This window comes from Vanacampus margaritifer, chromosome 5 (assembly GCF_051991255.1).
Source record: "Vanacampus margaritifer isolate UIUO_Vmar chromosome 5, RoL_Vmar_1.0, whole genome shotgun sequence".
Classification (NCBI taxonomy): Eukaryota; Metazoa; Chordata; class Actinopteri; order Syngnathiformes; family Syngnathidae; genus Vanacampus; species Vanacampus margaritifer.
This window is the reverse complement of record NC_135436.1, coordinates 13,476,658-13,504,074: the sequence shown is the minus strand read 5'-3', so window position 1 is coordinate 13,504,074 and position 27,417 is coordinate 13,476,658. Positions and strand designations below refer to the sequence as shown.

Below are 27,417 nucleotides of genomic sequence, written 5' to 3'. Positions count from 1 at the left end.
GGCGGTTTAATTTTGTATATGTGCAGGGAAGGCTAATTGGTCAATGTGAATACGAAATGAGCCATAATCACTTGAAATAATGATGTGAATGTCTGCTACGGAACAAGGTCATATGCACCAGACTCAACAGTCGGTTGTGGGAAAGACCTTTTATGGAGTGTTAGTAATGTGAACAGCCTCGGCGACCTCAGGCTTGATCCAGATGTTCCCTGGTGTAAACAGCTCTCAACACAGACAGATTGCGGCTGCAGACACGCCACACAAAACACCTACAAACTTTTATGTTTCCACACATAACGCTGCAGCATGTTATTGACTGCTTTGACCTTTGCTTATTATCAGAGGCCCTGTCAATGGCCTTTGACTTGACCTTTTGTGTGTGTTGTGTGAGTTGTAAGAATTTGAGCTTGGGGAGTTGGAAGGTTATGTTTCAAGTCCCAATGTGGACAAACATAAAATGGCAGCTATTAATTGTAAGATGTGTGTGGTAGTAGGTGTTGGTCGGTGCTGGATTTCACTTTTCTTTATTTTCTTTGATCCTTCCTCGGGTCTCCTGACAACTTCACGACTCTCGCTGGATTCTGAAGCATTGGCTTTAGGTGAACGGTATGGGATTTTTTTTATAGGTTTTAGGTGAATTAATGAGCACACACTCACACACATATGCACACGCCCGCACATGCACATACTCACGCACGTACAAAAAATTGAAAAAGAGAAAAGAAGAAACAAAAGAGAGAGAGCAATGATGATGACATGTCGAATTGGTAAGATTACCGAATGAACAATACTGAGCTCATATTGACATCATTCTCCATACAATCCACATCTTTGACAACAATAAACCACTCATACCTCGCTCAACTGTCCGAGGACGCTAACCAATCACAAAGTTGGAATCCAAACGAAGCTGATACGTGCGTACCCCCAAGCTGTGATATTAACCGTGAAATCGGAGAGCTTCTGAGCCACCTGAAAGACATTATTGCCATGAATGTAAACAACAGTGTCATCAGTATACGACTACATCAGCGCAGACAGATGGAAGGTCAGTTACATAAAGTGAGTACCACAAGGGCCCTAAAATTGAGCCTTGGGGAAGACCGGTGGAGAGATTAAGGGCTGCTGATCTACATGACTGGACTCTGACATGTTGGGAATGGCCAAAGAGATAAGACTCCATCCAATTGATTGCATTTGGGGAGAAATTAAAATTGCATAATTTTGACAAGATTTTATGATTGACAGTGTCGAAGGCCTTTTTGAGACAGAGGAACACAGCACCAACAACCCCACCTCGATCCAGCAGAGCTGTCAGTGTTGAAACAGGTGGCAGTCTCTGTAGAATAATTAGCTCTAAAGCCAAACTGCATGGGATGGAGAACATAGGGTGTGGCGTTTAAATGGTTAATTATTTGTTTTGCCACCAGTTTTTCCTGCAATCTTAGACACTGTAGGCAATATACTGATGGGTCAAATATTTGCCATGGAATGAGGAATGGAAACACCACTTTTAAAAATGGGAGAAACTACTAACCAAGTTGCCAGCAAGATAGGTATTTTTGAGTTCACAAACTCCGGAGAATACATATGGGGTAGATGCCACGGACTTCTGACTTCCGGGTTTTACACATCAACGCCGTTGGGGGGAGGGGGGTTGATTTGTTGAATTTGAACAGTGAGAGGCGTTTCGTGTATTTTTAAAGATATGGTATGGTATGGTAAAGATGTTCGTGCCCCCCGCCCCCACCCTAGGACGAGACGGAAAACGAGATTTTCATCCGTTACCTTGATTGGTCGAAACAAATGTTTAAAGTGCCGCATCGTCCTATCATCTCGAAGTATTGTACAGCAAGTCCCGCCTTTCCCGAACCGGTCTGTCGAGTGAAGTACCAGATTTGATCATGTGAAGAACTCCCTCGAGTGAATCACAATTATCAATCTGGCTGGCAAGGTTATAAATACCTGTCATTTTTCTTCACTGATTCCATATTATTTTAACATTTCCGTTTGATTTTTCAATTATGGTGAGAAAAAATGTCTTCTTCTGAGAAAGTCTTCTTTCTGAGTACTGTCAAAGTGACCTTAAGCAAGCCACTGACCCCAACAGACAAGCCAAAGAGGTGCAGTACTGTTTTGACATCCATTACATCTTTCTTGTTTCGTTCCTGTATTTGTGTGAGCTGGTTGTCTGTGTGGTGTGAAGCACAAAGTATACTGTAGAAAGCACATTGGTAAGATGAATTTCCTCCTTGGGGGATTATAATGATTACAAGAAATATAAATAAATACATTTTAAGAAAACGGTCGTTACATGACGCCCATACACTTTAAAACATAGTTAAATTTTAAAAGTTATTTGCAACAAAAGCATTTTCTAACAACCATAAGAATTGTGGAATTTTTGTGAGTCTTTGAACGCAGCACCCAGAGCTACAGCGACAGACGAGCGTCGAGTGCCACCTGCTGGGGAAACAAGTAACCGTCGCCAGGCGGAGCAACACAGCGTTGGTCGCCGACTGGTCCAGGCTGAAGGAGGGCAGAGAGGCGAACCGCAACAGCGAACAGATGTGAACCGGACTACGAGCAGAGTACAAGCTGTCGTCAAGACGGAGACCCCTTCATACCGCTAATATGTGGCAACCAGCGTCGGAGCGACTGCAGGTAGGACAACGATGGCCGCAGGTTGCGTTTAATGTCGACAAGGAGTCGTAAAATCAAGATTGTGCTGCCTTTTTACGAAGACTGATTCCCGCCGTGATGCGTGTATGTGTGTACGCTGCAGGAGAGACTTGCTGCACTTTGAATTGCTACAGATGCTTACGCGTAAAAAAATGTATCTACAGGCAGCTTTGAATCATTTAAAATGAGTCGAAAATGACCAACTTGTCATTTTCCCACTCGCTGCCTCTACGTCTTTGTATTTGGTGATACGTTTACGTGCAGCTACTCACAGTACGCCAAGTGTGCGCCAAAGCTGTCTTCCACGACACTCACAAGTGAATGTGATATATTGATATATTCCCCCCCGCCCCGAATACAAACATTTCACTCATGCCCAAAATAGTGGCATCGGTCCAAAACACATTTTATTTTCAAATGAACGTTAACCTCAGGTGTGCAAACACGGGCCTTCCACCATGCAAACGCCACGATGTTTGGTTTGTTTTTCTATTCATTCCTGTGTGAAATGGCAGCTAGGTGCCTGTGTGGAAATGTGAAAATACTCGTTAATGACACGTAGTTTGATAAGCGGGGGGCTTTCTTCGAGTCTCCTGCAGACATAATACTCTCCAGATGTGCGCCTGCCTGTGGACTGCATGGCTGCCAAGTGAACTTGCACAATCCTCTCTGTTGCCCAGACGTCAACAAGATTGAATGACGAATTATTAAGAGTTGCCCTTTTTATTTATATATTTTTTGTATTCCAGGGCGAGCTGCACTCTGTGGCCGCTGTAAATTACACCATTACGAACATCTCCTCTCATCCGCTTCATTTTATTAATAGGCGCTCGAAGTGGTTATACAACCAGCGAGACATATACGTTGCCTAGCAACCGCATTCTCCAACGATCATCCAATGGATAAAGTTCGTTAACTTCACTATTAGCCATATTGTTGTGGTACGCCATGTTTGTTATAATGAAAATATAGATATTTTTTACAAGAGTGTCTGCTATTTTAAATGTAAGTTACCAGTATTAGCTTCTACAGTTCTTAAAAAAGACCAATGCAAAAATGTCGCCATTTATAGGTACATTTGAGTAAAATGATTTTTTGAGCATCAATTTGCAGAAAATAATAATAGTAATAAAAAAAAAGGTCTAAATACAAATAGACGTCTAGTGCTTTTTTTTCCAGAGCTGCCTTCAAAGTGACTAGCTTCACATTTGATCGAGATACGAGTCATCACTTTTGCTTTGACATGTGAGCAAAAATTTGAGATACAAGCGCTGTTGGTGGTGGCAGCAAACTCAATGAACTCACTTCACAACAAGCAGCCGTTTGGCAGATAGTGAACGGTTCAAGAGGCTGCAAGCTGTTTATTGCCACTCCCAGTTAAGGTTTACTGCCAAACTAAACATAAAATAAAGCGAATTACAAATTGTGTATCTAAAGCAACCGCATCACTTTGAAATTCCGCTATCTTTATGCTAATGCACTATCCATAGATGGACTAACCCTGCTTTAACCCTTTAAACAACACATATCTGAATACAAACGGTCCAGCAACACATATAGACAAACAATATAACTAGTCACACATATATATTCACAGTATATTCTTAAAATATGACTAGTATCACTAGATGGCTTAAGGTGCAGTCTGCAGTGTTGTCTCTGGTCAGCCATCTTAGGACAGTGGACTGCTCTGGTGCACTATGCTTTAGTCAGTGGCAAGGTCACTGATTTTCCCACTTAAATACACTTAACTCGCTGAATTATTGTCAGATTTACAAATGGATTATTATTATTTTTTTACATGGCATGCAAATTTTTGTTCTCGGTTTGTTCTTAAACGTGGCATAGTTGTTCGTGTCATCTCAGTGTCATATCTAACAACTATATATATATATATATATATATATATATATATATATATATATATATATATATATATATATATATATATATATATATATATATATACTGTATATCCGCCACACTTCCACACCATGCCTTAAAGCTAGCTGGGTGATGGGTGAGTAACGTATCCGGCCAATAGGTGGTCTTATTTTAAGTTATCAGCCATTCATGTATTGTTAAGGAAAAAGGCTATCTTGGGATCTATGCTGGTCTTTCTTTAAAATGATCTGTATTTGTGAACTTTTATATATCAAAAGTAGTAGTGGTATCGGTACTTCTTATCGGTATTGGTGACTACTCAAGAATTGATTACTCGTACTGGTATCGGCCTGAAAAAACGTGGTATCAAACATCCAGTATTGTCCGACTTTGTTCTCTTTTAAGCAGTCAATTCCATGAATTGTTTTGTTTTTTACGAGCAGGAAATGAGTTTGTAGAAACAACAATAGTGAGCCCTCAATAAAATTAACGTGACTTGACTCTGCTTGTTGTTATGCAATGCATTTTGATCAAGTGATTTGGCAAACAACTTCTGTATGTTCTTTAGCCAAAATGAAAAACAAATACAAGTGATTTATTGGATTTGTTGTGAAAAAAGACATCACCCACATTGTGGGATTAGCCAGTTATTGAACATTTTCAGACTGAACCAATGTGTGTTTTAACAGGATGAAATTAATGTTTGAAAAAGTTGTAGATCTCAGTAAATGAACATAATTATCTCCAGAATAATTCAAATGGGTTCATCATAGCATTTTTTTCTTCTCTGGCAGATCCATTCATTGTGAGGGCCTGTCGTAAACATGCCTACCTAATAGTAGCAGGGATAAATGCAAAGTTATATTTGTAATTAATAACACCAAAATGAGGGAAGAACCATTAGAATCGCATTATAACTAAGTGCAGTAGCAGGTTCTCGCCTGCTGCGTAACCATAGCAACAGCCCTCTTTACATTGATATCCTTCACGTCAGTTGAGTCAGGGTTGACGGGGATTTCCGCAGAGCCATCAAATAGCTGGTTGCACTCCATTTTATTGTATTTATTATTTGGTCTTTTTTTCTGTTTTCATCCGCGATACAACCAGATTCTCACTGGCTTTGCTCCTCTGTTGCCATGGCAACACCTGATGTCTTGCTGCATAAGAATCTCATGTTTAGGCAAGAAGAAGAGCTAGATGGCGGCAGCCGGGGGTGAGGAGATACACGTTGCAGCGGGAGTTTCTGAGAAAAAGACAGCAAGCTGTTAGAGCATAAATCAAAGTCAGCGTGCTTATTAATCTTTTGCTTGACCTCACTTCTCTTTCTGTCTTTTCAAAAGATTCGTCTTCATCCTCTTGCCAACCTACGCTGGTCTTGGCACAAGTGCACGCACAGACAAACACAAAAAGACACAGACAATGTTCTTTTTTTGAAAATCCCTGTGGCGAGCAAGTATGTCTTTTCCTGTGTCAGCAGCTCTTTCTTTAGCCTTGGTTTCCACGTTTTGACACTTAACTATGTGTGACACTTGACAAACAGGCCTTTGCTGGAGAAAACATGTGGACCTGACATGTCAGAAAGAGACGACTGGTTCCCATTGTCACCTGTGTTTGAATTTGTGTCTGCCTCTTTGTCTTTCAGTCTTTTTTTTCCAGTGGTGGATGTTGTAGTTATGATGAACGTGATTTGAAATAATAATAAAATAAGACACAACTATACACATGGAGCTACAGTTTCCCTATAAAGAAAAACACATTTTCACATCGGGCCACTGGCAAAGCATCTGTCAATGCCAGTAATCCATCTCTAATTTTCTCCACATGATGATGATTCAGAAAGGGAGACGAAACTTCAGTGAAAGATTCTGGTCAGATCTTTACGCCGCGCTTTCAATATTGATTGGCACGACATAACATTTGCAAAGAAAACAAAACTTGAAGGATGAAACTTAATCAGTGAAAATTGGTTCCCTTGTTATAACGTGAGGTACTGTGGTATCATTGTTAATTGGTTCTAAAATAAGAAGTCTGTTCTGTACCACTTTTTGGCACCCTTTTGTTGTGTTGCTCAAGAGACACAAAGCAGCATGATGGAAAATCCATCCATCCATCTAATACACCCATTCAGCCAGCCATACATTCATCCATCCAATCCATCCATCCATCCATTCATTCATCCATCCATCTAATACACCCATCCATCCATCCAATCCATCCATCCATCCATCCATCCATGCATCCATCCATGCATCCATCCATCCATCCAATCCATCCAATCCATCCATCCATCCATCCATCCATCCAATCCATCCATCCATCCATCCAATCCACCCATCCATCCATCCAATCCATCCATCCAATCCATCCATCCATCCATCCAATCCATCCATCCATCCATCCAATCCATCCATCCATCCATCCATCCATCCATCCATCCAATCCATCCATCCATCCATCCATCCATCCAATCCATCTATCCAGTTCACGTTTACATTACTTTAATGATCAGAAAGTGCTAACTGACCATATCTGGAAACATAAATGTACAAGTAAATATTTATTTTAACAAATTAACTTAAATGCTTGATCCTCAGGGTGTGGACCTTCGCAAAGCAAGGCGCCCTTGTCGCTGGCAGTACCCAATGCTTCAAAGAATGAATGCTTAACATCATACGTTTAATCTCTGCTAAAGCAATTACTATCTCCTTATTTGGAAACCTGACCGAAAAGTATTGGCACAAACAGATGAGTAGTACACTACGTGTATTTCTTGTAAGTTTCTAAGTTTTTTTCTCACAAATCAGCCACTTTAGAAAGTTGCAAATTTGCCACTTTATAAACCCGCAAATTTACGAGTTTACAAAGTGGCAAATTATATTGGCCCCGCCCTCTAAGAAATATATATTTATACGTGGGCCTAATACGCCGTCGTATTGAATGAAATGCCACATTTGCAGCAACTTGCTAACAAGTTCATTCATACTGTAAAATGCCAAGAAATTCATTGTATCACAGCCTCTAAACTCATCCGTACATTATCAGACCAAATCATAACCCCAATGAATCGAATGGAATCGTATTACACCCCATGTGAGATACATACATATCGAATCGCCTTTTATTGGGGATATGCACACTCCTAATGACTATCATGAAGATTGTTTGTTGTTAAATTAGTGCCCAAGTGAAAGCTGTTTTGGGATTTATTTATTTTTTTTAACACACTATACTTTAAAATTAAAAATGTGTGTTTCTGCTTCTGGTCCCCTGTAGGCTTGTTCAGAAGGTTCAGTGGGATTCTAGTTTACGCCAAAGATTTGTAATGTTATTAAGTCACCCTGTGGCTGAGGTGTGGTTACTTTTTTTGTAGCCAGCACTTTTCCCTGACAACATGACAAACCTCCAATGACGCCAGAATAAGGATAGAGTTGATCTCACACATATTGCGAGATATTTTCCCCCTTGTAAACCGTCCTAGCATCAGGGATTGGACATCCAAGTATACAGAGTCACAATCTGATTGACTGCAGGTTTTTACGGGTGAGTCTGAGTTCTACTGTTCTTGGTCTCGGTTTCCACTCCAAAAATGTGACTTATACTCTTATACTCATACAGTGCATGCTGACATAATCCATAAACAACACAAGCTGCTTAAATTCCTTCTCCACATTACTTTGTAGCACAGAAGTGATAAGTCCCTGTTAATCAATCAATACACAGCATTATGTTAAGCCCAAGCATGTTCACCCTACGTAAATAAATCACAACATCCAAAACCCACATATATCAATTTTACATATACAGTCTTCTGTTACCCTGAGAATGTTGGAGTAGCTGCATAATTATCAACAAAGCCAGGGAGGATTTAGCAGCAAGTCTGTAATATGAAATGTATTATGAAATGAACCAGCTAAAAAACACGATTGTCTTATAGTCTCATTTTTGGAGACACGGAGCCACTAGTTTCAGTGTTAGAGTGATCTTATCATATTGAGCAATTTTTTTGTCGAGGTTTTCCATATCTCGAGATTGACCGGGGAAACTCTTTCCTGTACTGCTTCCTTTGAGGGATAAAAGATCAACTTACCATCTGTTACCTGTTAAAATCATCACTGCAGGAGGCCGAACAAAATGCTCTCCAAAGACTGTAGGCAAGCTCCTTCCTTGGAGAATGTCATCAACTTTCAGTGCATGCATTAGGTGAACAATCTCCTTTATTTGTATGTATTAAATCTTTTAAACAATACATGCATTGTTTACTCTCCAAGCTTGATTAGCACTTAAGAAAAAATGTTACTTGCCAAATGATGTCTGGTATAACTTATAAGCAGTTTCTAAATATTCATACTAAAACAATATTGGCCTATGCTTAGTCATAAAATATGAATTTGTGAATTGTTTGAAAGTTCACGTCGCTGGCACTTCCAAGCCTCAATGAATAGTTTAAAGTTCCAAAGATTTACATTTGGCACATGGATACAGGCAGCAGTTAATCAGTGTAGAAACATATATCATTTAGTTGTCAGACATAATTGAGCAAATTTGTGACTCTTTTTTATTTTTTATATATATATATGTATATTTATGGCTAAACTTGAAAGATACCTACCCTAAACCATTTCAGTAGATACAATTTTGTCTCATTTATTTAAATGGGTTCTCTCTTTTCAGTTCACTATGATTCTATGGCTCAGTGGAAGCAGGGCTTGAGACTGCAACCAATGCTCGCAAATGCGACCTACAAAAATGTCATCTGGTCACCTGAGCTGAGCATTCTGTCAGTACTGACGGAAGGTCCATCAGTCCATCACTGGCGGATGCCCGCTTTGCTAGTGAATGACGGGAAACTTTAAAAATCTGACGGGCTGTTGCTACTGACTAACCGGGTCATTACCGACGGTACTGACTTTCTCAGTCCGTCACCGCAAAACTCCCATTTTCCTGACGACTGACGGAAACACGTGCCACGCGGGTTTGACTACATTGGGGTTGCTTTTAGTGGAGCAGTGGCTCTTCGTCCTCCGACAAAAAAAAAAAGAGAACATCATATCTAGTCATTCTGGTGGTGACCTGTTGTGCTAAATCTCGTTTCCCATTTTTCAAGCCTGCTCCATTTTTAGATCGTCCCGGCCGGTAAAGGAAGCTGGCTGTGTTCGCCGGTCCCACAAACCGCAACGACGTTGTCCCATATTGTTCTTATTTCACCAATCACCACGCCGTGTCATTTGGCTGTGTCTGCTTGTGCTGCGCCTGCGTGCAACATAGTAAGTAGTACCCTATTGTTGCCAACGCGACGACGCAGAAGAAGAAGAAGATTTGACAGCCCTAAAATAAGTGGTGACGAACTGTAAATTAGCAATGACCGAAGCGTGGTTAAAATAACGATGACAGAGTCTCGGACTGGATGACGGTCCTAAAATAGCGGTGACGGTGACAAACTGTAATTTAGCGGCGATGGAAGCGCAGTTAAAATAACGAAGATGGAGTGACTTATTGACAATGAATGATTTATTTGATGATGGACTGGTGGCCCAGCCGCTGGAAAATGACAAATGACGGGATGGCAAAATTTGATGACACACTAACCTATGCCAGTTGCACTAGCATGAGTTCATGTTTTAATGCTCCTTCTGCAGTATCACTTTTAAAAACAAGGTTGAAAGTCTTTTGCCAGTCTCTTCAGTATTTGCGCTTTCGCCTTTGTGTCCCTCGGTTGCGCGTTCCCGTCGACGGGTGCGAGGCTGCGAGTGTGTAGTGTAGTGAGTGTAGTGTCTCAGTGTCCGAAGCATTTCAGATAGCCAAGACGCGCTCCCGCTCATCGGCGGTTGGGGGGCGCAGGGGTTGGGGTGCGAGTGGCTGGAAACAGCGCTAATGTGTAAAACCCGGAAGTCCGTGGCATCTACCCCATTGGCGGCAAGGAAGTCTCAGCTCTCTGAAATAATTTGGACAACTGAGACAGACACACTACACACTTGCACCCGTCAACGGGAATGCGCAACTGAGGGGCACAAAGGCGGAAGCGCAAGAACTGGGACACGGCCCACACGTCGCACACCGGAACAGGAAACAAAGCTGATGTATGAAGCCCGGAAGTCGTAAGTCCCGCCTCCTCCGTGGCATATACCCCATTAACCCAAAAAACGGTGAGATGGTTTGACAGATGGATCTTCAAATTGGTCATCTTATACTAGCTGCGTTAGGCCATTGTGTAACAATTTGGATAGCTTCATTTCTATTCAGACTCACTTTCCAGTTAAATGGACAGGCTGTGCTGAATGTGACCTGTAAATGTAAACAGCCAAGTTATAAATTCACGTACGTTTGGAGGACCAGAAAGTTAACTCCACTTCCAGAGTTGTGAAATATTTTTTTAAGCTCCTCAGGGATATAGAATGTTGAGCAAGTTAGTTTAGGGATCACATTTTGGTTCTCCAGTGACACTTTGATCAGTGTGGATTAGGCGCCTGAAACTAATTCAGATTACACAAAATAGTTGCTGAAATGTAAATCTCAAAACAGAGCTTTTGTGTTTTCTAATCTTGGCTGAGGTTTCTGAGGTTTCCTTGTGACGCCAGCCATTGTGTATTGTAGCGTGCAGACAGGACCCTTGTCTCACAAGCAGTCCAGTACTGGTCTGACGATGGAGTCTGCATCTGTCGCCGAGTCGAAATCCAAAATAGAATCAATAGCTGTCATCACTTGATGAAGGGTCTACTCTTTGGAGATATGAGAAATAGCGTTAAACACAGTAGAAATATTCTAAATACAAATTAGAGTGGCCCTCCACTCAGGCCTTTTGCTCCAGGTAGGGGCTGGGCAACCTTTCCTCCCTTCACTCGGTGCCCGGTTCGACCGCAGGAATGTGAGCCGCTGTCAGGAAACTGTAAAGTGCTGACGCGGAGGTCAGCAAGCGTTTACACACATGTGGCTTTACTTTCACAACTCAACTGTCAACTTTTTTCTCAATCTGCTCCTTGCACCTTTTATACTTGCCTTACATCCTTCCGTTATGACATGTAAACCAACTGTTTGTTTTCTCCAAAAAGTCATTGCACAGTCAATGAATGTGGCAATGGCCCCAGTAGTTGTTGCAGGATATTATATTTTTTATGAGGTGGTCAAAGTGCTAAAAGCAATTCCCAGTGCTGCAGATAAATACAAATATTTTGATCTGATCTCATGATTTGTGATTTGATGAGTTGTAACCACCACTCACAGTTTTGGCACTGTATATTATACACCGGTTGGCTTACAGATGGAACCTATGCATCAAAACTTGTAGGAGCAGAAAAAGTTATCTTGCCCTTTTTGTGTTTTCATGGCATGTGCAATACTCCTTTTATCAGTTCTTCTTGTTCCACTTTCTGGTGCAAAAGCATCCCTCTGCGTATTTGTACAGTGGGCACTTTGAGCGTACACAGAATTCATTCCAGGGTGCGCCTTGACCTTCGATTTGCTGTAAGAAGTTCTAAAAAGGATGACTAACCTTTAGAGGACATCATGAGTGCAAAAAAACAACAACACATTTTTAACCCCATAAAAGCCTGAACCATGAAATATATGAGAGAAAATTCAGATTTTTCTTTTTGTAAATTGATTATTTATTGGTTCTTTTGAACAGAACAACTTCCACATATGACTTTTGATTTGTGTCATTTTTGATACATCTGGTCACAATGCTTTAAATGTGTACATTTATAACTGTCAAAATATTTATAATAATAAACAGGCATATTGAGCATAGTAGTATTTCCAAAAATCATAAAGAACATTTACCACTATTAATAAGTATAAGTGTCTCCCCTTTCTCAATCTTGCAAGGTCGCTGGAAAAGCCATCGCCTGGGTGATACTGCCCTCTAATGGAATTTTTGTGCAATGTACGTGTCAGATCATATATATATCAGGGTTTTAATGGAGAAAAAATATTATACTCGTGAAATAGAGGGCTCAAAATGTCTTGTATTTAATATGATTAAATACAATGGCGTTAGGGCGGCACGGTGGCTGACTGGTTAGTAGAGATGGGAAAAGGAAGCCTCATGAAGCACTTGTGATATTTTTTGACTCCTCTAGATGGCACTATTGGTTTAAAAAGGCAGTGGAAACGTAATACATTTTCATTGCACTAGCCTTTATATTTGAACCAAGAGCACCATCTAGAGGAGTAAAAAAATAGTAAAAGTGCTTCATGAGGCTTCATGAGGCTTCATTTTCTCATCTCTACTGGTTAGCACGTCCGCCTCCCAGTGCAGAGGACGTGAGATCCAGTCCGGGCTTCGGCCTTCCTGGGTGGAGTTTGCATGTTCTCCCCGTGCTTGCGTGGGTTTTCTCTGGGTACTCCGGTTTCCTCCCACATTCCAAAAACATGCATGTCAGGTTAATTGAACTCTCTTAATTGTCCATAGGTATGATTGTGAGTATGGTTGTTCGTCTCTGTGTGCCCTGCAATTGGCTGGCAACCAGTTCAGGGTGTACCCTGCCTACTGCCCGAAGCCAGCTGGAATAGGCTCCAGCACCCCCCGCGACCCTTGCGAGGAAAAGCGGTAAAGAAAATGGATGGATGGATGGACAATGGCGTTATAGGGTCTAAGGTTGATGGTATAATTTCATGTGTACAGATTTCATTATCCATCCTTTGTTTTTAAAAAGTTCACAAAAAGGTCGTTTTTGATTAAATGATTTGGGCTCTTGATTCTTGTCCTTGACGATTTCAATTAACTCATAAAACCGTGAAAAGGCTCAACTGTGTAATGAAGGTTCATTTTTATTTGGCCTCAGGTTGGGGTGCAAACTTTTGTTTGGTCCAGACTGAAATAAATAAACTTAAGTTAACCTTTCTCCACTTTCTCCTCAGCACTTTCAGAGCATGCTGAAGACCAAGTTGAATGTGCTGACGCTGAGAAAGGAGCCGTTGCCCACGGTGATCTTCCATGAGCCCGAGGCCATTGAACTTTGCTCCACCACACCACTTACAAAGAACAAAACTCATGCTGGATACAAGGTAAAATCACATGAAACCTTATAATCCCCAAATCCAGTCTTTTCCCTGAATACTAATTCTATAATAGTATTACTACAGTCATAATCCAACTTTTCTTCTGGACACTGAGTTCTATTCATTTCCACAATGTACTTTACCTAACCTGCTACTGTACCTGGCTATTACAGTCTGATAACTAAGGTGATTTCATGTTGTAATGTTGATTCTTGCAGTGTGGACACAATGTCGCACACATGTGACTCTTATTCCGCAAAGCGTACAAACAAACACTTTGCATTTTAGAGGCCAAAATGGACGAGAGTTCAAACAACAGAATCTCAAACTTCCTTAAATTCAAATGTGGACATGAAGTGAAAGTCAGTAGAAAAGCCCGTGGTTAGTACACGGATGGTTTGTGTTCATTAATACACACACACACACGCACACACACACACACACACCCACACACACACACACACACACACACACACACACACACACACGGGCTTTGCCATTTTTAATTCTCTGTCTATGTAACTAAAAATATATTGCTTCAAATTAGAAATGGATTTGAAAGTGTTTTGAAACAGGAAGTGCAGTGGAAACTCTTCTCTCAGTGTCATGACCTCACAATGTATCTTGATTACGTTTTTAGTCCATAAAATGATGGCCCAAAGACCTTCAGAAAGGAAAAGGCATTCATTATTCTTCATCCTTCCAGCTGGCTGCGTCTGAAATCTCATTTTATTGGACCAGTTATGTCTATAATTTGGCAACCACTGTTTTGCACTCTGACTGCTTAGTTAGCTCCCTTGCTCAGCAAGTGAAATTATTTACATGTTTTTTTTGGTTGTTGTTTTGTTTTGACCCTTTCCACTCAGTTTTGGGGTGAGTAGGTTCACGGACTTATATATGAAAGGACTAACAGTGATGCTACTGGCGGCCATCTTACATTGCTACAACTTGAATACATTCAATTGACTGCAACATTTTCATGTTATTTTCTATCTACAGCAAAAAATACCCACTGTGTAAGACCAATAAGTCTGGGAGAAGCGCTACATGCACATTTATTCGCTAGGAATAGTATTTAAAAAAATTCTCTACGATGAGGGTTGTCAGAACCCTCAACAATCAAATGAAAGCAAAATCCCATTAGGAAAAAAAATGCTGCGAATTGTAAACATAACCTCTGTGGTTCATGATTCACAACACTGAGATGCTATACACTCTAAAAAGAGAATTCTTGAACCAATTTAAGATTATAATTTAAATTGTTGACCAACTTTAAAAAATCATTTCAATTGGTAATACATGATTGAATTAAGTTAGTTTAAAGTGAATATATCAAGTTTAATTAATTATGAGTTCATTAAACTTAATACTTTAGATTGGAGTCACTTTGGATTAACTTAATTCAGGTCAATATATTACATTTATTGAACTCATAATTAATTAAACTTAATATAGTCACTTTGGACTAACATAATTCAATTGTGTGTTACCAATTGAAGTGATTTATTTTAAAGATGGCCACCAATTTGTAATCTTAAAGGTGCATTGTGCTGTTTAAAAAGGTAATTTTTACATCATGCATGTTCCACCAATGCCCAGATGAGTACGAAGAGCCCTGACTGTTTTACTCCGACTGCACCTATCGGCTTTTATCTTCCCTTTATAGTAGAGTGTGCGAACCCTCACACTCCGCAGTTTCTTTTGGGGAGGAGAGGGGTGGAGTTTTTCTTACCTCATTTGAAGTCATGTCTTATGGGGGTTGAATGGCTCTCACGTTGAAGAGTCGTTCAAAAGTCATTCGTTGGTGGACGTCACATCACTAGTGTCCGCGGAAATGCTCCCTCACAGTCAGTCAAGCGGAGCGCTTACGTGAAAATACGGTAAATCTAATGTATGGATGAGGAGGCGAGTAACGACTCTATTGAGCCCAATATAGCGGAGTAAGAGTAGCGTTACTTACTTCACACATCTACTCAAGTAAAAGTAAAGAGTATTGTGTGGTAAAACTGCTCTTAGAAGTACTTTTTTTGTGTGTGATTGTAGTCGGAATGCGCAATACAAACGGTGAAGTGGTTCTTTGAAAGGCTCCCATTATTACATTCAGGGATCCTAGCATCAAACACGCACTGGTTACAGAGTTTCCAATGAAAAAAACAAAACAGAAGTTGTCAGTAAAATTGGCAACGCAAGATGGCTGCCCTCTAGCTTCAGCGGCCAGGGGACTATTGATAGTGCGTTCATGTATACAACAAGTCCATGGCTCTAAATTTGACAGTGACCCCGAATGACTTGTTTCCTATGGCCACTTCAGCGTTTTCATGAATTATACATTGAATTATTATTTGACACTAGTAATGTCAAAGTCAGTGTTATTCAGCGACGTAAATTTAAAGCATGTTTTTGATTAGAAGTCGTTTTATGGCAAAGTCATGGTAGTGGGCACTTTGCATCACACAGTTGGCTGTCATCGCCACGAAAGAAACTAAATATTGATATGTCGCCTAGGTGAAGGCTGAGCATACTGGACTTGATAGCCCTTCTCTTCCTGGTGTGAATCTCAACATCCACTTGTAGCCTCTGAGCTCACCGCTCTTTCCAGCATTGTGGAGGATGCCAAGCCGCGTTGCCGTGGAAACCACTACCACTATTTAGCAGAGCACTAGCCACATAAAAGTAATCTCTCCCATCTGTTAGCGAAACTTCCTCAAATGTGAAGTGCTGGCAGGTGTAACATCCTGTCTGACTCACAAGCTGCCTGTCTGCATATCTGTCTGCCCATCTGCCAGAGCGTCTCCACTTCCAGACATTTTTGCCTCAATACTGTAATGAGAGAAAACTGAAGAAACAATAGCGGCTTTGCTCTCCCCGCCATCCGCCTTGCTGACTTTTATAGGCGATGGTACAATATGACACCATTTATGGCCCTCGCAGTGTTTTATATTCTGTCTTATGCTTCCTTCATCCCCTCCTCCACTTCGTTCCTTCTGAAGCCGCAGTCTCAGTTTGCAAACAGAAAGGCTGGCTGAGGACCGCTGACATACTGCCAAAGCTAACAGCTAGCATGGATGAAAGGCCACCTCTCATTTCCCTTGCCTGGCTTGCTGCTGGTAAAGCAGTCCACTTCACATCCATCCAAACACTGTCCGATAGTTTTCACTTTGCATCTACGCCAGAGTGGTAGTCACAGATGAACTCATTCACTGCCATTGACGGCTATAGACGTACATTTTTTTTACTTTAACTATTTCTATTAGTTAAAATTTTTTTCCACTTTTGTTAATTAATTCTTTTATTTAAAAAAAAGAAGAAGAAGAAAAGATTATAAAAAAAATAGGGGCGTCAGACAATTACAATTTTTAATTGTGATTAATTGCATGGCTTCACTAGTTATTTTTTATTATTAAAAAAAAAGAAAAGATTATTAAAAATTAGGGGCGTCAGGCGATTAAAATTTGTAATCGTAATTAATCGCATGACTTCACTAGTTAACTCACGATTAATCACAAATTTTATATCTGTTCTAAATGTACAATAAAACAAAATTTCTAGGTTTTCATACTCTTTTTAACAAAAGTGGGAAAAAAACAAATAGAAATAGTTCAAATGAATTTTTGGACATCTATAGCCGTCAATGACAGTGAATGAGTTAAGATTCATTAAGTTAGTTTAGTTTGTTCAGTACATTTCTCAGATCAGTATTGGATTTCTCAAAACTACTTGTTTGGTTTTCATATCAGTGTTACTTGTGCACTTAAAAAAAAACGTTGCTCATTAGTTTTTAGTTAGTTATTAATATCAAATAAATCTATTTACATTTACATTAGACTTTTTTCCCCCACAAGCGAATCTGTACTTTTTCTAATTTAGGGTAATTTGTGAAGCTTTAGATCGCCCAATGATCAACCCGTTTTTTGAACTAGCTCATGGCTTTTGTAGGAGAAACATGAAGTTTTGCTATTTGTACAATATATATATTTTTTAAATAGACTTGCTGGTTTGCAAATTTCAATTCTATAATATATACTAAAGCAAGTGGGGGAGGAAAATAGGCTTACTAAAACATGCATTAGTTTCCCATCCAGAATGTTCAATCCTGATCTGGTTTGTGTTTGCACCATGTGTAGACCAGATGTGAGAGCTGTGTCAGAGCCGTATTGTAAATAGTGAGGCATCACGCTAACACGACACAAAATAACCCGTCAGTTAATTTAATAAAGTCCAGTGGTGGGTACTTCATATTATGGAGTGTACTATTACTGCAATATATAGTGCTGCATTTAAGATGTGCATATAAAAGCTTCTTTCATGCAGACTGAGCTACTACAGATTTGACCTAAACCAAAACACTCAGACTAAGTTTTGCTCTTTACACACGCTCCATGCACAGACCCGCACGCATCCCATCTTTGCATGCCTTGGCAAGTGGAGCCAGCTGTGCTGTGCTGATTCAATAAGTTTGGAGGAATGTTAACAACCTCCTCAGGAATGCTGCATTCCCAAGCCGTGGATTCCCAGTCATGTAGGGGGATGCAGACACGGGGGCCTTTCTGAGGGAAAATGTCAAGATAGCCTCAGTCTCTGACAGGGCAACATTTGTGTTCTGACCTTTTCGGACGCTGCTAGTGCCAAATCTTCTGTTAAGATTGCCAATTAGTCATTTGGTTTCGGTTGTTTAAACAGGATGTCACTTTGGTCTTGTGTCTATGTGGTCAATTTGCAATTTTCTAGCAATCAGGGATGTGATTTTTCCGCTAATTCGCGGAATTCCGCTTTTTTTAATCCCCCCCCCCCAAAAAAAAAAATTCCGATTTTTTTTTTTTTTTTTTTTTTTAGTAGTTCATTGTGTATGCACATGACTCCGACAGATAACATCTTCTGCTATAACAAAGACATTTGTGGTATGCTCTAATATGAGTTACTTTTCATTTGGTCATGATACAATTATTTGTTCATGAAATTTGAACTCTTCAACATTATTTATGTGTTAACTTAGTAATCACATTAGTTAGATATGATGATATTCTCAGTGATAGTTTTTAAAAGCAAAGGCAGTCCAATGTTTTTGAATGTGACTGATTTTGAGTTGACTAAAACTGCCATTTTATATGGGATAGTTCAATATACATTGAAAATTTATGCTGTTGTTTTGTCTATTTCTTTGTCATGTGAGTGCATTGAAAGTACTTAAAAACACGGAAAACCCATGAGCCCTGAACCTAGCTGGGTGCCAGCGGCCCCCAGACCCCCGGCTAAATTTTCAGATAATTTCACTTTGGTCAAATTACATCCCTGAGCAATGTTGCGTGCCTTCATGGACAGTAGCTGCTTTCTGGCGTTTTCTTCAGTGACACTAACACAGCTAGCTGCTGTCAGGGGGGTGTCAAGCATTTCAAATGTTTCTATGCATTCCATTGTCCAAAACATATTTTGCTTGCTTACCAAATATTTCACTCAATGTCCATATTGTACCACTTTTTTGGCAGTGGGAAGAACACAAATATTTTCTTCTTATTATGTTACAGTAAATATAAAACATAACGTGGCTTTTAGGGCTGGGTATCGATTCTAATTTCCTCAATCGATTCCATTTCGATTCACAAGAGTTCAGTTCGATTAGATTCACTTCACTTCAATCCAATATTGATAACTGTTAAGTGATTTAGTTGATTAGTGAAAGTAACATGTGCAATAATCACTTAAGTGTTACACAAACATTGACATCAGCAAGGATGAGATGAAAATATTTTTATAATTCTAAGCAATAATTATAAATATAATTTAAAAATAAGTCAGGTTTTTCATAATTATAAGAAAATACTTTTAAATTGTATTGTATGTGAACAGTACAATTCAAGAAAACAGATACCAACAACATTTTGGCCTTTAAAATTATATTTTCTTATAAATTTATGGGCAAAAGAGATATTCAATTGATTCATGGTTTTATGAATCAATATCAGGCTCGAGAAGGAAAATCGATTTGATATCGATTATTGGATTTTTCAAACCCAGCTCTAGTGGCTTTGTATTACCATAAAAATGTTGCAAGTGTGAAATAATCAGCTGTGCAGGCGTCAGCCAACACATTTGTGTTTCAAGACTTTCGACATGTGTACATTTCACTTACGACATAATAGTGATAAAGTATTGAATAGTTGAAATGGCCATTGCTGAAACATCCTTCTTTTTGTATAATGTTCCCAGCTCTGATCATGTGCATGATTTGCTCAAAATCTCTCTCCTCCCTTTTCTCATCGCATTCCTTTGACTATTTTTCTCTCCTTTGCTACGTTCCCAAGCTTCTCATCAGGGTCAGATATCTCACCATTGCTTTCCAAACTTCACCTTTTTTCCCATCATTTCCTCTGTTCCTTCCCCATTGATAACTGCAACAGCTGTGCCACAGTCCTGCACCTCTTCCGTGCGCACATATCAGCAGACACCCACAGTGTGGTCGTGAAAAGGCCAAAATGTTCCCGTCTGTCCTCCTACCAGCCAGCTCACACGGCTGCGGATGTTTGCTTTGTCTCCCTCTGTGTATCCGTTGCTTTCTTGTCTCATAATTTGCATTTACTCGTCATCTTGGCTTCCCATCTTGAAATAACAACACCCCCCCCTTGCATCCGAGTTTGTCTGCATGGCCTTTATTCATCATTGATAATAAATAAGCATTTATTTATTTTCGCTAAATTTGTATGTCAATGTGTGCTGTTTGTGACAAGCATGTCTATTTGGTTTAAAATATCTGATTAAGTTACATTCTGTCATACTAATTTGATGATGTTTGTTGCTTTGACTTATTTATTTATTATTACAAATACTGAATTAAATTATTATTGTGATTTATATACAGCCTGGACATAATGTTAGGTTGTTCATTGTTAAACATTGCCAGAAAATGCTATATGCTAAATGAAGCACACTGCCTCATTCTTTAACTCATTTGCACCCAAAAACGTATAAATATGTTCTATTGCAAATATTCCCATGCTCCCAATGACGTATTTACACTTTTTTTTGTATGTTTTTTTTTAATGCTAGAGCATACATAAGGCTTTGATGCAGCCTCCGAACTGAAGAGAATTCTTGAAGCAATGGTTACTACAAAAAAGGCCAGCAGGTGGCATCTGAGTATAAGAGATCAACCAGGGCCATGTTGCAACAATCTGTTTCACCCCACTCTTTTAAACAGATTAGTGAATAATGATGAAACTTAGCTATATTCTAATGCTAATTGCTGCAAAACGGTAACAGATAGACTTTTTTCTTGACGAAAGAAGAGACTCTAGTTTTTCTTTTGGTAGGTTCCATGTTTTTATAGCAATAGAACACAATATTCTGTGGGCCTTGCAAAATCATTCAAAATCCAGTAAACCAGCTAGGAGCGAAGGGGGTTGCTTCAGTGAAAATGGCTGGGAGTGAATTAGCTTAAGGGGAAGTCAACCCAAAAGAAAATTGTTGACAATATGTTTGTTATATGCGACCTCATATTCTAAACATGACATTCTGATTAATATTACATTTGTGGAATATGAGTTCAACATGTCTGTAGCATGTCTTTTAAGTTGTGACTGCCTGTACAAAAGTGTAAGAGTTGTCAATTTTCCAAGGCACACTTAAACGCAGCACCGTTAGGCCTCCTTCCCTCAGAACTTTCTCTATGCCAGTGGTGTCAAAGTCCGGTCCTGGAGGGCCTGAGTCCTGCATGTTTGAGAGGTTTCCCACGTACAACACAGCTGATTCATATTTAAAAGCTCACCAGCAAGCTCTGCAGGAGTCTGATATTGATCCTGATCATTGAATCAGGTGTGTTGGAGTAGAGAAACCTGGAAATCATGCAGTCTTGGAATCACATGGAATCAATGTTTGAACTTGAATGTGACCGTTGCGAAATGTTAACAATTAGCCCAATGAGGGAGTGCAAAACAGTCGAGGTTATGTGAGGGTAAACGATGTGAAGGAGGCAAGACGTGTGATGTGTGCACTGAAGAAACCAATAAACGAGAGAATAGTGGGAAAAGTTATGCGAAGAGGAGGCAACAGAGGAGAAACACATGGCAAGTTAAAACAAAGGGGGAGGACTCTTGTGCTCTCCGAGATGATTTAAAGACGCATGCTTGGCTTTCAATCACTTGGAGGACTGCAGATGTGTGCTGCTTGCTGATAGATTTAGGGTGTCAATTTTAGCCAGCGCTTGCGATCAAAGCTGCAGTCCAGCAAATTTGTGGTTTGACTCACACAAACTCTTCCAGCAAAAAAATCACTCTTGTTTTCAACTCTGAATCTTTTGCTTGTTTTTAGACATTCCTGACACGCTCTTGGAAAGACTTGCGCACAGTAACTGCAAAACAATTTTGTTGACATATTGCGCATTGTGCCACTTTACAATGTGTCAAATATATTTCCTTTCAACCAATTCCGGTGATATTGTAAAAAACTGCTCTGCTGGACGATTTCCACTCTTAGCGCTTAAGATGAATGCTGTTCATTTTAATCTGAATCTGAAGGGTCATTGGATCTGCCAAATTTTAATCGCCTAATGCCCCTAATTTTTTAATAATCTTTTCTTTAAAAAAATAAAAATTAATAAAACTTTTTTTTTAATCGCGTTAAGCCATTAAAATTTTTAATAATCTTTTCTTTAAAAAAATTTTTTTTAGAAAACTTTTTTTTTTAAGAAAACATTATTAAAAATTAGAGGCGTCAAGCGATTAACATTTTTAATAATCTTTTCTTTAATTTTTTTTTTTTTATAAAACGTTTTTTTTTAAGAAAAGATTATTAAAAATTAGGGGTGTCAAGCGATTAATTTTTTTTAACCGTAATTAATCTCATGACTTCACTAGTTAACTCACGATTAATCCCAATTTTTATATCTGTTTTAATACAATAAAAGCAATTCTAGATTTTCCAACTCTTGTTAACAAAAGTGGGAAAAAATGTTAAACTAATAAAAATAGTCAATCAATCAATGGCAATGAATGAGTTAAAGCTGCATTCTTACATCCTTCCAAAATCTTTAGTTTCTCCCTTGAAGGTAGATAAATTTATTCATAGTGTCTGGCAAAAGTATATGATGTTAGCAACCGTGGGTTGTGAAATACGTTACTACCATCATGAATTTTCATATTTCCGTAGAGTTTTGCTCGGTTGACGCTTGTTCATTGACTCACAGAACCGCACACGCACCGCAGTGACGACTAGCCAGTTGTTCTGCACACTTTCTTGAACGATCCCATTCATTTGAAGTCATGGTGGAGAAAAGGGGCTTTGCCCTGGCATTGGCAGACTAAACATAAGCCGTGAAAGCAGGAAAGTATGTTATGAATAAAAGCAGACATGGGTGTCTGCTCTTTCATACCGTATGCTGTCAGTCTGACTTACAGTAGAATTGTTTCTTTAACATGCATGTGTACTCATTTTTTTCAAATTCGAATAACTTCTTCAAGATGCATTGTCTTGTTTTCAAAGATATTACTAACTTACTTATTTTTTTGTTGTTGCCTGGCAGAAACGTCTATTCTATTCAATTTGACATTTGAATAAATTCATATTTGAAGACACATCATCTGAAGCAATGTAATAAAAGTTTGAGCGACAAGCATCTCCCAGTTCCACTATAAACACAGACGTGAGTGAAAACTATTTGAGTATTTGGCTCGTCGAAGGCTCCTCCTCTGTGTATTTTTATAAAGCCATAAAGAGTAGTGTAGCAAAAAAGGCACAAGTGAGCTGTTATTGCTGAGCTCTTCTCAGTTTCCATCAAGAACTGTGTGAAGAACTTCACAATTTATCCATCTCAATCTCCACGGTCTATTGCGGTTCTGGTATGCTGTCTTGTTTTTTTTTATGTTGTTCTGTGTCAGCAATTGTTGAGCAAAATACTTTTTCTCTTTGAATACAAGCGCTTAGAAATAGGCGTGGCGAGTCATTTTGATGACAATGCTAATTAGCTGAGGTCATAATTGTAGTTTAAATTAGGGGTGTCGAAATTAGTGTGTTAATTTTGAGTTAATTGAAAGTTCCTTTAACGCCACTATTTTTTTAACACACAATTAAAGTCCTCATCAAAATTTAGCAGTAATACATTTTATAATCATTAGAGCTGTCAAACGATTACATTTTTAATCAGATTAATCACATTTTAGAATTTTGATTAATCACGATTAATCACTTAATAAAAAAGGCTTTTTTTATCAGTATTTGTTCCCGCCAAATTTGAAGAGCACCGGTTATGTGTTCAATCTTTCTACATTTAATGTTATGAGGACGTCTTCATTAATGATTAATCTGCGTTAATTCATGATTAATGCAATATTTTTTTGTGATTAATTAATAGTTAATGCTTTAACTTTGACAGCACTATTAATAATGCATATATTTGTGGAGACGGGGGTCAAGTAAAAACAAATAAAGTGCAAATTTTCACAAGTTACTTTAGATTAAATAATATGAAAAGAAAAATGCACTGAGATGTCACCAACATCTTATAAATGCAATTATGCCATCTAGTGGCAGAAAAAAATGACCTCAACACAAATCAATGTCACGCAAATTTTTTTTACAGTACAGTAAATCTTTTAAATTTTAACTCAATTTTATGAATTATTATGAAATTACAGTATCAATGAGTAAAACATGTAGCCATATTTCTATTAGTTAAACATTTTTTCTACTTTTATGTTAACAAGAGTATTAAAACTTTGAAAAAAATATTTTATTGTACATTTAGGAGATATAAACTTTGTGATTAATCGTGAGTTAACTATTAAAGTCATGTGATTAACACAATGTGTAATCAATAAAACCAAACCAAACAAAAAAACTTACGATTAAAAATGTTATCGCCTGACACCCCTAGTTTAAATAGTATAGATAACAATGTACGTAAACCACCTACAATTTGTGGAGGAACTCAAACCTGTTACATTCCCCTTCATGGGTCTTAAACGTAGGTGGTCAAAACATGCGTAATTAAAATGAAACTTCACTAATAACCACCAAAGGGTGCAGGAACTGTACAAATGGAAAACAACTTGGCATTTTTTTTTTTAAAACAGATAACATGACAAAAACGAGCAATTTTAATATCGCGATATTGCCATTATCGTTACATCCCTAGTGTCAAGTCTCTTAAGTTGTCTAGGTGAGGTACATTTGGTTTAAAATAAATAAATAAATAAAGCTCTATATTTTGTCTTCTTGGAAATGATTTGTGTTATGAACACAATGTAATATTGTTTCCTGCAGGTGACCTACCTGGGCAAGGTGACCATTTCTGGGACCGACTTCCTGTCCGGCTGCACGGAGTCAGCGGTGGTCGGTCTGGTGGAGCATCGTGCTCTCGCTCAGCAGCACGGTTCGTGCGCCCCTGGCAGCTCCCTCCTGGAGATACGGCCCTTCCAGGTACGTCTCCACCACATGGATGGCCACGGCGAGGGCTCCGTAACCATGGACACCTACCAGGTGGCGCGGATCGCATACTGCACGGCCGATCACAGCGTCCGACCCAACGTGTTTGCCTGGATCTACCGGGAGATCAACGACGACCTGACCTTTCAGATGGACTGCCACGCCGTGGAGTGCGAGAGCAAGCTGGAGGCCAAGAAGCTAGCGCACTCCATGATGGAGGCGTTCCGCAAGACTTTCCACAGCATGCGCTGCGACGGGCGCATCCACAAGAGCGGCTCTTCGGACGAGTTTGCCGAGGATTCCTCTACTCCAGAAGATTCAACCCCAGACGATGGTTGAAGTGATGCTGATGGAAGCTCCTGATCCCCGTTCTTACAAATCAAGGGGTGAAGGGAAGGACGGACAGATTAGCTGCTCTCTCTCATTCTCCCCTTTTACTTTCACTCGGACCATTAGCAGACGCGAAGAATCAACTCAACTGGTATGATAAGACTTTCAAGATGTATAGTCCAAAAATATATAAATAATAATTTGGGTCTTTGTGGGTCAAGTCCACCCTTAAGAGATTGGCCAGATATTTCAATTGGAATTTGGGTCGCACTGCACCCAGCAAAGGTACTTGTGGTTATTAAATAAAGCTTTTCTATCAATGGAACCACAAACTGCAATGTCTGATCTTCAGACTTTGTCTCAACAAGCTGATTATTACAATGTCAGGGACAGACATCTGACTATTTGGGGCCCCAAGCCAGAGTTTATGAGACTGTTGGGGAGCTTGCGTAATGGCTACGATGCCTTCATAAAAGTCGTGTCACCGTATCATCGTCACGGTACCTTCTTAGGCTCCCCCAAACTTACAGATATTTACTCATATGGTACTTAGGTATGTCAGTACATGAATGACATCTATAGAAAGAAACATATGTAGATGTTGCACATGCTCTGAAAAGGTTGATAGTTAGAGCTTTTCCGTGACATGTTAATCATTCATGTCTGATTTTTGTTTCAAACATACCAAAATCCAGGCTTAACGCTGCCTGTCAGATTATGTGCCTCAATTTCATCTACAGTACATTTGTTTTGTCTGAAACCTGATTTGTATTAGGCCGAATGTGTGGGCCCTCTTATTTTGTTTGGTCTGTGGTTAGAGATGATTGTGAACACGACGCAAGTGCTTGTTGCCCCGGAAAGTAGAAAAAGATCGACACAGGAGTAGCACCATGCAACCAACGGGCTCAGATCTTGTGGCCTCTGAATGTTTGTCCAAAAAACATCACGGTAGTTCTAAGAGAGCGACAAACTACTACTACTCTGATGGGACTGCATCGAACAGATCGGCGGATTTGGACCCCCCCCCCACCTCAAGGATTCCAACAGAATGATAAGTGTTGAGTGGGACGTACGCACACAAGAAGCCTGGAAAGCAGAGCTGGCTCAAGCAAGGTTCTTACAAACGCTTGGATGAATCAAGGCTAACGTGCACACACTCAGCCATGCATTGAATTCTACATACTGTATGTACATGCACATTGCATTAGGCTCCCACTTAATAAGCTTATGTAAATAAAATGTATGTATCACTTTCCAAATATTACAGCATAAATGTTTATAAATATTTTAAATAATAAAAAAAGCTGAGAAATGTCGTACGATAAAGAAACAGTGTTATAAATCCTACTGTGAATCGTAAGTGGAGAGCCTGATAAAAGTGGTTTGCGTGTGTGTGTGTGTGTGTGTGTGCGTTAGATGAGATTGAAATGTTGGAAGAGATGTGTGCCGGTTGAAGGGGTAGAAAACTGTACATGAGTCATGTCTGTTTGAAATCTCCCACTTGCTTTAAATGTTTGACAAATGTTCCATAAGTGTTTTCTATACAGTGTCTGCAAAGATCAAGAAACGGTTGCATATAAAGCATTTACAAAGATCAGTCATGTGACGGTGTTCTGTTTTTCCTCACCAAACCACACATCTGTCTGACCTTCTTATTCATCTGTTGTAATATGTTTACCTGTAGTTGATTTCCCCCCTTCATACAGTGAGGAAAATAAGTATTTCACCCCCTGGTGATTTTGTGAGTTTGACCCTTTACAAAGAAAGGAACGGTCTATAATTTTCATGGTAGGTTCATCTTAACAGTGAGTGACAGAATCTTAAAAAAAATCCCAGGAAATCACATTATATTAATTTTAAACATTTATTTGTCTTTTATTGAGGAAAATAAGTATTTCACCCCCTACCAACCAGCAAGAATTCTGGCTCCCACAGACCGGTCATGTGACCAGGAGGCACACACATTAGTCCTCTTACTTAATTGGTATTCCTAATTAAGTTCCCGTTACCTGTATAAAAACACACCTGTTCACAGAATCAATCAATGCATCAGATTCCAACCTCTCCACAATGGGCAAGACCAAAGAGCTGTCTAAGGACGTCAGGGACAAG

At 39.4% G+C, this 27,417-nt stretch overlaps 1 protein-coding gene across 1 annotated transcript; it reads left to right on the top strand.

The window, feature by feature from the left end:
• The first annotated feature begins 1,948 nt into the window (after positions 1-1,948).
• On the top strand, positions 1,949-26,902 carry pid1 (phosphotyrosine interaction domain containing 1). The gene is made up of 3 exons (XM_077566905.1): positions 1,949-2,664; positions 13,423-13,569; positions 24,814-26,902. Exons 1-3 carry the CDS (start codon positions 2,635-2,637, stop codon positions 25,312-25,314), a joined length of 678 nt encoding a protein of 225 aa, XP_077423031.1. The 5' UTR covers positions 1,949-2,634; the 3' UTR covers positions 25,315-26,902.
• Positions 26,903-27,417: the final 515 nt, after the last annotated feature.

Bases quoted from the DNA above. Each gene is read 5' to 3' on its own strand.
- pid1 (XM_077566905.1), top strand. From the start codon at position 2,635: ATGTGGCAACCAGCGTCGGAGCGACTGCAG. The intron at 2,665-13,422 runs GTAGGACAACGA...CTTTCTCCTCAG, and splicing joins CAGCGTCGGAGCGACTGCAG to CACTTTCAGAGCATGCTGAA. The intron at 13,570-24,813 runs GTAAAATCACAT...TGTTTCCTGCAG, and splicing joins AAACTCATGCTGGATACAAG to GTGACCTACCTGGGCAAGGT.